Source organism: Penicillium subrubescens (genome assembly GCF_028828155.1).
Source record: "Penicillium subrubescens strain IBT 31985 chromosome Unknown utg000003l_segment0_segment0, whole genome shotgun sequence".
Lineage (NCBI taxonomy): Eukaryota > Fungi > Ascomycota > Eurotiomycetes > Eurotiales > Aspergillaceae > Penicillium > Penicillium subrubescens.
Window position 1 is genome coordinate 497,437 of NW_026643153.1, and position 11,771 is coordinate 509,207.

The 11,771-nt window shown below is 48.1% G+C and overlaps 1 protein-coding gene across 1 annotated transcript; it reads right to left on the reverse strand.

The window, feature by feature from the left end:
- Positions 1 to 66: 66 nt before the first annotated feature.
- N7473_004321 (nucleotide triphosphate diphosphatase NUDT15) lies at positions 67 to 739 on the reverse strand (the record flags this gene model as incomplete). The annotated part of the gene is made up of 4 exons (XM_057150261.1): positions 67 to 85; positions 186 to 265; positions 338 to 549; positions 652 to 739. The coding sequence occupies 4 exons, from the start codon at positions 737 to 739 to the stop codon at positions 67 to 69; spliced, it is 399 nt and encodes a 132-aa protein (XP_057010371.1).
- Between the last annotated feature and the right edge of the window lie 11,032 nt (positions 740 to 11,771).

An 11,771-nucleotide genomic window follows, 5' to 3' on the forward strand; every position in this document is an offset into this window, starting at 1 on the left:
TTGCTCGTAGGAGTGGAATGTAATGGACCGACTAGACAAATACGGACTTTTCACACTTAGCGTCTCTCAAACACCCTTCCTCCCACTAGGCTCTGTTCAGCTACACATGAAAATCTGGCCACTGTTGAAATAACTCTAGAAGCGGCGAAAATAATTTCCGTCCCTGGAACGCCGGTCCATCATACCTTAACTGCTCCTCATAATAGGATCGTACCTCATCCAAAGAAGCCCACTCCCACCCGGCGCACATGTCTGGCTCACGGACCTTACAACAAAATGTTAGTATTCTCCCAGTAGCGAGCAATATCATGGAAGTGAACTGCCGCCAAGTACTAACAGAAGGTTGTATCGCCTCTTTTTTTCCGTCGACGTATCCTTCAAGAAAAATAACGGCGTAGTGCTTCTTCTCCGCAAGCATGACGCTGTTCACAACGGCCAGGAATTTCAGATCGTAGACGTCTAGACCTGTTTCTTCGAAAACCTCGCGCACTGCGCAGGTCTCAAAGGACTCGCCAAATTCAAGGTGTCCGCCTGGTAGGCCCCAAGTGCCTTGGATATCGAGAAGTCAGAGGGTTCCAGAATTGTAGAGCGAATACTTAATAGCGGTTTGATGAATGTAAAGGACACCCTATTAACCCATAATAGACATACCTGCACCAGTGCTTCCTTGTCGTTTGCCGAGAACAAACTTGCCCTCTTTGTTCCAGACAAATACACTGATGCCGACTTGGGGTTCCATTTATGGATTAAGTGGCAACGAATGGTATTATATTCATAAAATGCGCAGATAGAGGGTGTAGAACCTTTTGTGGAGTTAGCCTTTAAGCAATGGGGCAACATCTAATATTTATACTCGCTTGCATCTGTTGTACAAACATCCAAGAAAATCTCTCTATCTAGCATTGATCAGCAGTTGTTGTACAAACATACCAAATGATACATTCAGTGTTGATCGGTGATGGTTATATAAACATAGGAGATTCTGTACATAGGTACATGGCATTAACTATACATGCCAGCACATCCCCAGCCAGCCTATAGGATCAGTCCCGCGTCGAATGAACTAAAATCTCGCGCTGCAGGCCAGTTGTGCCCAGTGAGGTGCTTCTGCCTCAATACTTTGTCCAAAGTATTCCTCAATTTTTTAAGTGTTTGAGGGAAGTAAATAACTTGCTCAGTTCAGGGGAAAACCGGCTTCCTGGCTAATGCAAGCTAGAAGAGAGACCGATGGGACGTGGCTGGGAGATCGGATGAGGCCGTTGAAGTGAGGAGGTTATGGCAGAGGAGAATACACCTAAAGTAGTAAGCAGCCTAAATGGGATGAATTGGAGACTTTCAGAATTCAAAGTAACTCCTGAATGGGAGGGAACTTGATACCGTTTACGGGTACGGCCACAGTATCTGTCATATAAAAAGCAATATAAAATCGTGCTCTATTACGATCCGGATATAGTCAGTATTCTGCTTAAGATAATATCGTGAATGAACTCTCGAGTAGCAGGGACTGGCTTGGGGTCATGCTGCGTCGTGGGTATTCGGCTGTGGAGGAGGTCCAAGGTAGTATAAGTTGCAACAACTTGGGCATTGGGAGGGATAGGGACATAGGACCTAGTGGGAAGAAGCATGTTTGAGAGACGCGTAATCAAATGGGGAGGTCCATATTTGTCTCCTCAAATATTTTACATTCCACTCCTACATACAGGCATGATATGCAGGCTAGCGGCACACTATTAGACTTTCACCACGACCTCGACGTTAGGGTTTGAGATACTCCGTGGTCTCTTTGTGTAAAACATGGAAGCCAATTTCTAACATGAGGATATTACTTACTCATCGACAAAACACTAGTTACCAGCTACCCACACGAGAAGATTGTACGGCAGTTTGCCATGGAACCAGGCGTACATATTAACATAGCTGCGCAGGGGCCACGATCTGACATGACGTCAAGCTGGACTATGAATTGAAACGTAAATAAGAAGAAAACTAAGAGAGAGAAGAAGGGGTGTGGTGTGAGGAGTGAAAAAGAAAGAAGTCGAGAGGTTGTAAGGATTCCCTTGCCTGGCAGTGCTAGTCATGTTTGGCGTCCTTTTTCCGCCGCAAATGACACGCCCGTCTCATCTAAGACTACGCACCTGTAAAGGGAGTGGTTGCCCTGAAACGGAGGAACGTAGTGAAAGGGGTTACAAACCGGGCGTCTGCGCGTCGCTAGCGAAGGAGAGAAGACACTGCCAGATTTCGCGCCAAGCCTCGGTCTCATGCCCTGAAACGAGGAACGAGTGGAGGGGTTTACTACCCTGCGCGAGCTGCCCGCGCTCCTTTGCTGTCTTGCCCACCACCCAACACCTCGCCGGTCCTTACGTTTCGCGGCGCTGATTGGTCCGTTTTTGCGTGCCAAGTGTTGCTCCTTTTCGCTCCTATTTGCTGTGCCCTGAAACGAACGAAGTGAGAGGAGGGGAAACCTCCCGCACGTGACAGAGGTTTTTGAAACTTTATTTATCGTGGGGTTTCGTGATGTCTGCCAAATCCCATACAAAATTTTGGTGCGAAATTGGAGCGAGTTCGCGATGATTGGCTCGCAGAGCTTCGGTGTTATTGGACGGATGCTTTCAGTGCCATTGGACAAAGGCTTCTGCCGGAAACGACTCTAGTCTCCCGTTCTTTGTCCAATCTGCACCTCTGTTGGTGTTTTGTAGCTCTTCTGGTTTTGTTGCTCACTCCGACTCCAGTCGGAGCGTTGGGTTTTCGCTGCAATTTTCGTTTCGGGGATGGTGTTTGCCGTACCATGAGCTCAATGAATCTTATCGGATTCGGCTGCGCTCTTCCGTAACTTTAAATATGCCTGGACCTATGCAGCTAGAGCTCCTCTCCTTGTCGGGCTCGTATTCTTGATGAGATGCGATGTTTAAGTTCTTGGCCTAGCATTGTCAACATCATCACTCTCTTGCAGTGAAGCTGTTCTGGCCTTATTATTGGTGTTGTGACGATGCGCTCTGTAATTTTACTTTCTAGGGCCTTCTTTGCTCTCTGCGTAGGGTAAGATCCTTCCACACGGCTTGAAAATAATATTGTAATGTTTTCTATTTGACTGCATTGCTAAGCTTGTATGAATTTGATGTCCTGACACTCAATGTCCATAACACTTATATATATCCTATGTCTGTGACTGCGTTGAGTGCCACTTCTGTTCACAACCTTTCGGTTTTGCACTATCTCGGTCTTTATTCCCTCTCAGATTGTCATTGTCGTCGTTATGCCAGCTCAGGTTTACTCGCCGGCTATTCTTCACTTGAGGGACTTCATAAATAGTGTGGGACCAGACCCGTCGCGACCCGGCCAGGGCCTTGCTCTACAAATCGAGGCTTCCTTACATCTTCCGTTTCAAACGGATCTTTACTCGGACGATGTTGAGCTAACTGGGCTTCCGACTACCGTACATTTCTTTGCCTCACCCGGTAATTCTCAATCCTACGATCCCAACAAATTCATCTATGCTTGGGGCTCGTTCTTAACTTGTGTCGATCCGGACGGTTCTTTACGTCTGATTTTAAACGCCCATGAAGTTGACTGGTGAGATACCGTACCATAAGTGCCACACTTGTTTTCTCGCCGCTGAAGGTCTTCTTAGCCATCCTGGTGACTATTCCGATCCTCATGCATACAATATGCACTGCCCGGAGGCCGCGCTTCCCTCAGTTAGCTTACTCGGAGTAGTCCGAGGTGGAGGCGGGCAGTTGAATACCGGGTCTACTCTGTTGCATTATGACCTCGAGGCTACCGTCTATGACATTTCCAGCAAGTCGTCTGTGACTTTTACAGTTTGCATTTACTTCAGGAACGGAAATCGTTGGACCAATTTTCCCATTCTTGCTATGCAGTCCCGTATATTTATCGACGGACGCATTTTCGGCATCACGACTAACACGCCTCGCCTAGCAATTGGCGTGGATGATGTTTATTTTATTCCAAATCTCGCCAGCATTACAACACCACCGGTGACTCCTACCTCTTCGGCGGGAAAGCAGACGCAAGCAGATAGATGGAACACTCGTGCCAACTCATTGACTCCAATGAAAAGGTCTCGGGTGCTAATGTCCGTCTCTGATTCCCAAGGCCTAGGCGAAGGTCACCAGACTCCGCAAACTTCACTTACTTCAGCCACTATTTCTAGTGACCTACATGTTCCAATACAATCCGAGCACTCCAATGAGGCCTTTACCAGGGATACGACTGTTGAGCATCTGACTCCCCCAGAAGACAAATTATCAGCAGACACGATTCTCACTGGTTGTCAGCCTCAGAGGAGACGTAAATTCTCGAAGAGCAATTTAACTTCATGATACTGAAGATGGCTGATGTCCGATGTCAAGTAAAAATCCACTTCCCATGCAAGCTTTTTTCAGTATATACTTATTGTTCAGTCTCGAACATAAAAATCACATTTTATCCTCTGATAGTCCCTTGTATTACATCGTAGCGGACGACGGTTCCAAGGATTCTGAAAGATTTCTCTGTTACGTATTTGGCCTGTATCCATAACCTTCTGTAGCAACATCCTTTTCACTTACACCGGGACACCAGGCGTGTCCCTATAGGTTTTGGTTTACTCTCTTCGCCTTCTACGCCACTATGGTTCGGCTCAGGTTAAGCCTATCGGGTTCGGATGCTGTCTTCCGCAACTTTAAACGTGCTATGGCCCACTCTCTCGCTAGGCCCAATGTCTTCGACTATTACCTCATGAAAGAGAGAAAAAAAAACCCTGCTTTGTTCTCTTGCCTCTACGCCACAATACCTCCTCTATTAAGGATCATGTGCGTGCTACCTTCTCTTCTTTTTTCCACTTCTATGCATTGACAAGATTAGTTACGGTTTGGCTAACTTCTGCAACGACAGAAAGCTCCTTTCACAAAAAGGGCATGAGGGCTTGATAGACTTTTCGTGTTCTTGGGCTACGTTACAATGTTTAGGTTCTTCGGCCAAAATCATCGACATCATGACTGTCTTCTATTATTGAGTTATTCTCTTTAGGATTATTATCGCTCTCCATCATCTCTCTTAGCAATGCCATCCCCCACTGCCCGTACCCGTTGCTCAGGTTGTGCCAGTCCATGGTATTCCACCCAGTTCAAAACCTGCCATGATTGCCGCCAGAAGGCCTCCGCACGGGTGGTCAGAATCAGTTAGTTAACACCCCCTGTGAAAGAGAGTACAGACACTCGGTGGAGGACTGGCTTCTTATAAGCCGGCCTTGCTAATTTCTATTAATTCACTAAACCTGGTTGTGAAGACACCTCTCGTGCTAGGCAAACTTCCAACTCCACGTCATTGCAACGAACATTACTTCCGAAAACTAAACAAAATGCTCCTGATGTCCCCGTTCTAAATAAAACCAATAATGACCAGCTATCAACCTCGCAGCCATCGCCATTCGATTACTGTCTAAATTCTCTACAGCCTCTGCGAAAAAAGATTAAGCCCTTGCCAAATTTAACAGAATATCCTCCTGATGTTCCGAAAAGACCTCTACGGCCGCTGGCACCTAAGATTGCCTACTCGTCAGGTTTTATCGCCCAAGCTCAATCGCCAAGTTCAACAACTGGGCGCCCTTATTCTCCGAGGGCATCTCTACGGCCACTAGCCCCTGCTCCCCCACGTGCGCTGCACGCCCCTAACCCATTTATCATTGAAACTTCCTGCGACCAACCTGCGCAGCAACATCGAAAATGCCATACGGAGCAAAACCAGACTGGCAGCCAACAGATCAGGCTATACCCGAAACTAATTGACCACACACCGACCGACCCAAAGAGAATACAATATCTTGCAGATCAAGCCTTGGCCTTTTTGCAGCAAGAACTTAATGGGCGAGTAGAAGCGTCGAACTCGTTTCCCTCCCATGTATCCCTTGCACATATTCGTTCAGCCGTGGCCCGATATGAAGAAGCGATTGAAGCGGTTAGCAAAAGAGCCGTATGTGCCTCTTGCGGAAGACTCTTCGACGCCACAGATATCCATAGTGTTGTGAACGAGGATCCTAGGCTACAACTCCTACACGGCAAGCTTGACCCTTGTGGCCAACATCAGCACTTCTGGAACTTATGTTCGACATGCCTGACTTCACTTTCTCAACAGACGATCCCAAAGTTTTCGGCCAGGAATCTTGTGAATGTAACTTTCTGTCAACACTATCCCAGTGTCCTTGAAGATCTAACTCCAGTTGAGGAGTGTTTGATTGCAAAATGTCACCCAGTTGGTATTGTGCTCAAGCTACGCCCTGGAGGACACTCATCACCTGTGAGCTATCGTGCAATACGGGGTCACTTCATTGTAATGCCTCAGGACCCCGAACCGCTTCTACATATTCTCCCGAGTCCTGACTTAAGTTTGGATAACTTGATTAAGGTGCTCTGGGCGGGCAAACATCCTCCCACTGATGCAGACCTCAGACCCTTCTTACTTGTACGAAAACACAAGGTGCTCGCTGCTCTCCAATATTTGGTTCAAAACAACAAGGTCTATCAAGATGTTGACATCAACCACCCTATGATAGACGACTGGACTGATGACTTTATTCCGCCTGAGTTGCGTGACAACCTTATTTGTCTTGACGAACCTGGTTCGGGTGAGCGAGAGGGTTACACGCTCAGCCTACGCACTGGCAACTACGAAAATGATCTTCAAGCTGCTCAAAGTGGTGATTTCGATGCTGGGGAAAGTGAGCCTCTAATTACGGGCTCCGTTTCGACTGACATCAATGGTGAACGTCAGAATCCTGACAAGCGACTTCTGAATACTTTACGGGAATTCGTCTCAAACAGCTTCCAGCCGGGGAATGAGCACACAGCACAACAATGCCACGTACAACATAGCACCTCATGTAATGGACGTAACGTACCAGTAATCTTTTACACTATACGTGGCCAGATCACCCTGCTGGATCAATGGAGCGACCCCCGCTACTTCACTGCCGCTTTTCCAACTTTATTTCCGACAGGTATTGGAGGCCATCTAGAGGCCCGCCCTTTCCCGATATCTTTGGGATCGTTCATGGAGTGGGCTCTGAGACACCACAGTAGAAGGTCCGTTCTTTCTACAAGTACACAATTTCTCTAGTAACTTCACTAGGTTCGCTCGCCACAAAACTTTCATGTACCTTGCATACGACATGTTACAGCTCCGGACCTCCTCACTAGCGAACGGGCTTCTTATTCAACGGCAGAAATGGAAGTCGACAACTGATGATATTGCTGATCTAACAGAGGATCAGTTACTTGATGCCCTAAAGGCTCTCGAAGAGCATCGCAAAATTGAGGACCCACTCATCCGTCGACTTTTACATGACGTTGAGAGTATTGCGACTCGTGTTCCAGGCTCGTTCGCTCAAAAACTAAAACTTCGTGCTGAAATTCGGGGCCTTATCATCCGTTATGGAATGCCCGCCTTTTGGATCACGATCAACCCTTCCGATTTGCGAAATCCTCTTGTTTTAATTTTGGCTGGAGTGCAATTATCTGGTGACGTCTTTGCTGCCGCAAACTCGGCTATCCGTGAAACCACGGCTACTTCGAACCCCGTCGCCGTCGCCGAGTTCTTCCATCACGTTTGCAAAGCCATCTTCGAGGGCCTTCTTGCGAGCAATACGGGACATGTCGGGATCCTCGGGGACGTTTCCAATCATTACGGTGTCGTGGAGACAAATGGCCGTGGTATGCTTCATTTGCATGCCCTGATTTGGGTCAGAGGCAATCTTCGCTTCAGAACGCTGCGTAAACGCGTACTGGAAGATGCGGCCTTTGCTGCTAGCATGATCAGCTACCTGGAAAAGATCATCATCCAAGGCGTAGATGAAAACGTCCCACTTGATCCCGAAGTCAACCTTCCCCCTATGCCACCGTCTGCCCGTGACGTGCAATCCGACAGTGAATTCCATCTTAGACTGTCCTATGACAGCAACCTGGTGGCTCGGCGAAAGCAAGTTCATTCAAAGCACCACTTCGCAACCTGTTTCAAGTATCGGGTCAATAATCCTGGCAAGGATTCCTGTCGTTTTGGCATGCCCAGAGACCTCGTGCCATCCCCGAGAGTAGATCAACTAGGTGTAATTCACCTCGCCCGAAACCACGCGTGGATCAACCCTTGGAATCCGGCCTTGGCCAGCTGTCTCCGTTCAAATCATGACGTATCGTGGATACCAACGGTTGCCAAATCCCTGTCACTGATCTACTACATTACCAATTACGCAGCCAAGGACGATGTTTCTCCATGGCAAATGGTGGCGAAGGCCGCTTTGCTCAAACAATCACTTGAAAAAGCAAAGGTTGCGGATCCTCCAACGGAAGCTGACCAGCGCCTACGGGAAAGAGGCATGAACAACTTTGCCCTGCGATGTTTCAATAGTCTTGCACATGACCGCGAAGTCAGTGGCGTTCAGGTTGCTAGTACTCTGCTTCATCTCCCAAGCTACTACAGCGTCAATCTTTGGTGGCTAAGGCAGTATATACGTGCTATGACTCATCCACAACAGCCACAGACGCAAAGTGTATCCGGTCCTTTAGGAGAGGAAGCCTGCACGTATAAAGCTGGCGACACTGCTCCTGTGAGCTTATTCGACAATTATAAATGGCGAGGAAGACACCTAGCCTCTTTCACGTTTTTTGAATATTGCATGCTAGTGCGAATGAGAGATAAACAAAGAGCAACCGCCACCGACTTTGATTTCGACTCTGTCCATCCGAGGTACACCACGCACAAGCAGCGTCTCGCTCAAAAACCTGCCCACGTGGCTACTGTCACATTCAAGGGGCTACTAACTCAATTCCAAACAGCCGAAGATTCCATTTCTGGAGGACATCCCGCAACGGAAGCTATTCTGAATGATGTCGCAGAAATCCTATTGGGCCTGTTTGTTCCATGGCACGATTTATTTGCGATCCTGGGCCAGTTTACGACTGAAGAAAATATATACTCCACTGTGTGGGCCATTGTGGAACCAACCCTCGCTCCGCATAATCGAGAATTTGCTGCGAACATTGAGCTTCTTCGCAAGTCTAAAGAAGACTGCCAAGCAGATGCGAAGTTACGTACATCAGCTCGTCTGGACGACGATTTTTTTGACCGACATATCGCTGATCTCGAGGAAGGAAGTTTCGATTCTGAGAGCGATGAGCATGATGAGGTCTTCCAGATTCAGAGTGAGGACTTTACAGCGGAGACTCTCATCGCCGCCTACCACACCGTCAGACAAGCCTGGAGCCGAGAGTTGACTATCACAGCACACCGAATCCCTGCATTACTCCAAGGAACAGCACAAGGCCGAAATATGCCACACATCAACCCGCGCCAACTTGCCTTTTCCACCGCCTCTATCAATGATGCCTTGGGTGTCAGATTTCTTGCCACTTCTGTGCTACAAAACTGGGAACGCCGTCTTAAATGCCTCGCAAGCACAAAAGAAGATGCTTCCACTGCTGAAGAACTGAACTCGTCCTTCCAGCTGGATGATTTCGATCAAGATATTGGACAGGGCGTCCTTCAACCTATGCTAGTAGAGTCGGACGTAGTCCACTCTCTGCAGGATCGCCGATCTCAACTCGGTGAGAACCCGACAGCCGCCTCTCTAGTATCACTAGTCGGCCAAGATATTCCGCTAAACAAGAAGCAACAACTCGTCGTCATGAAGATATTATCCGAAGCTTTAGCTTGGGCGGATCATCCATATGACTCTTCTCGACGGAAGCAACTCCTCCTCTGCATCACCGGAGAAGGTGGCACAGGGAAGTCCCAAATTCCCAAGGCAATTCTCGCCGCTATGGACCTCCTCGAACGCAAAGACGAGATTATGCTGATGGCCCCCACCGGTGCTGCTGCGGACACTATCGGCGGGAACACGTATCATACATCCTTGGGCATCTCCATCAATCGCCTGCGAAAGGGCGCAATGGCCTCCCGAGTCAGAAGACTTTGGACACAGAAGACCATTATGTTCATCGACGAAATGAGCATGTTGGACCTGACCATGCTCAGTGTTATTAACAACCATTGCATGATTGCTCGATCACTGGACAGGTCCTCCCCTGACCTTTTTTGGGGACTTCCCGTGGTCATTCTCATGGGAGACTTCCTCCAATTCCCCCCGGTACGAGGCCCCGCTCTGTGGAAGGAACCAAGAGAGGGCAATGATGAAGATGTGAACGGCCAAATGATCTGGCATCGATTCAAACAGGTCATCATCTTGGATGAGCAGATGAGGCAATCTGATGATCCCTCCTTCTATGGTCTTCTGACACGAGCGCGGCGAGCAGCTCTGACACAACGCGATGTAGAGCGGCTGAATACTAAAGTCATCAGTTCACTTCTAGAACCTCGGATGGAATGCGCCACCGCCATAGCCAAGCTCAACTCCGTTCGACATCAGATAAATCGTGTCCAAATAGAGCATTTTGCAATAACCCGATCACAGTCCATTTGCATCTTTCCCGCCGAGCACAGCCGTATCAAAACCACAAACCCAACTAAAACGCGGTTACGGGCCGAAGACCTGCTCCAGCAACCTGACCAAGGGACCAAGATCCCTTTTCCTGGTCTCTTTCTCTATACCAGGGACATGCCGGCCGTGATCCTGACTAATATTTGTTCCCGTATTGGCCATGTGAATGGGGCGATCGGAACCATGGCCGGTGTAGTTCTAGATCCAACAGGCAAGTCGTCTTTCTTCCGAAAATATTTAGCACCGACCTAATTTTCCTTTTCAGCCCAATTATTTGAAATCGACAGCCAATACATGTTTTGCACTAAGCCGCCTGCATGTCTCTTAGTGAAACTCAACCGGCCGCAATCTGCGGAATTCGACCACCTTGAGTCTTCCACAACGCCTATTTTCCCATTAGAGCGATCCGTCTCCTTGAAGGGCTTCTCTATACGGAGGAAACAGGTCCCAATGTGCCCAGCATTCTGTCTAACCGACTACAAAGTCCAAGGTTCAACCCTCACGGAAGCCATTCTTGACCTTAAGAATGATCCTACCAGACGAGGTTGGGATGCTCACAGGAAATTCTGTTCTACCTATGTCCAATTGTCTAGACTTCGATCATTTAAAGGACTTCATCTCCTCCAGAAGATTTCCATGGAAGACGTACAATTTGGACCTGACCCACGATTGCTGTCGGAAGTCGAACGACTCCAGTTTCTCCAGGAAGAAACAATCGCCGCCTGGAATAAAGATCCTGCATTAATGCAATTGTCGACCAACTTCAACACGTGTTGATGATGCCTGCTACTTCTAGTATCAGATCTGTACACCAATAATAAAGCACTTGCCTGGCTTACCTACTTCACTTCTCTTTGGGAACGCAGATCTCCTTGTGAAATTTCCAGTCCTTCTTCTGATGATCCCTGCCGCAGTATGCCACTACCTTGCAGCGCCCGCACCTCTTCACGTCTTCTATTCTGCCACAAATCTTACAACACATTATCTCCCCAGGCCCCCAGGAGCTGTCGATTTGGCGTTCTTGCGCCACTTCTGCCATTATATTCTGTATTTTCTGCCTGGTCTGCGTTTCGCACATATTTTTCTCGCAGATGGAATGGACAAAAACTGAAACGAAAGGTTCGTCCCGATGGTGTAGGAAAGACATCGGAGTTTGCAAGATTCCGACTGTGGGCGAGCCACAGTTTCCACAGTGAGGATCCGACACCCGACGACAATCCTTCTCATGTGCTTTCATAATAGGCGTTATTGCACTCAGAAAGCTATTCATAAATGCAGAGTTTCG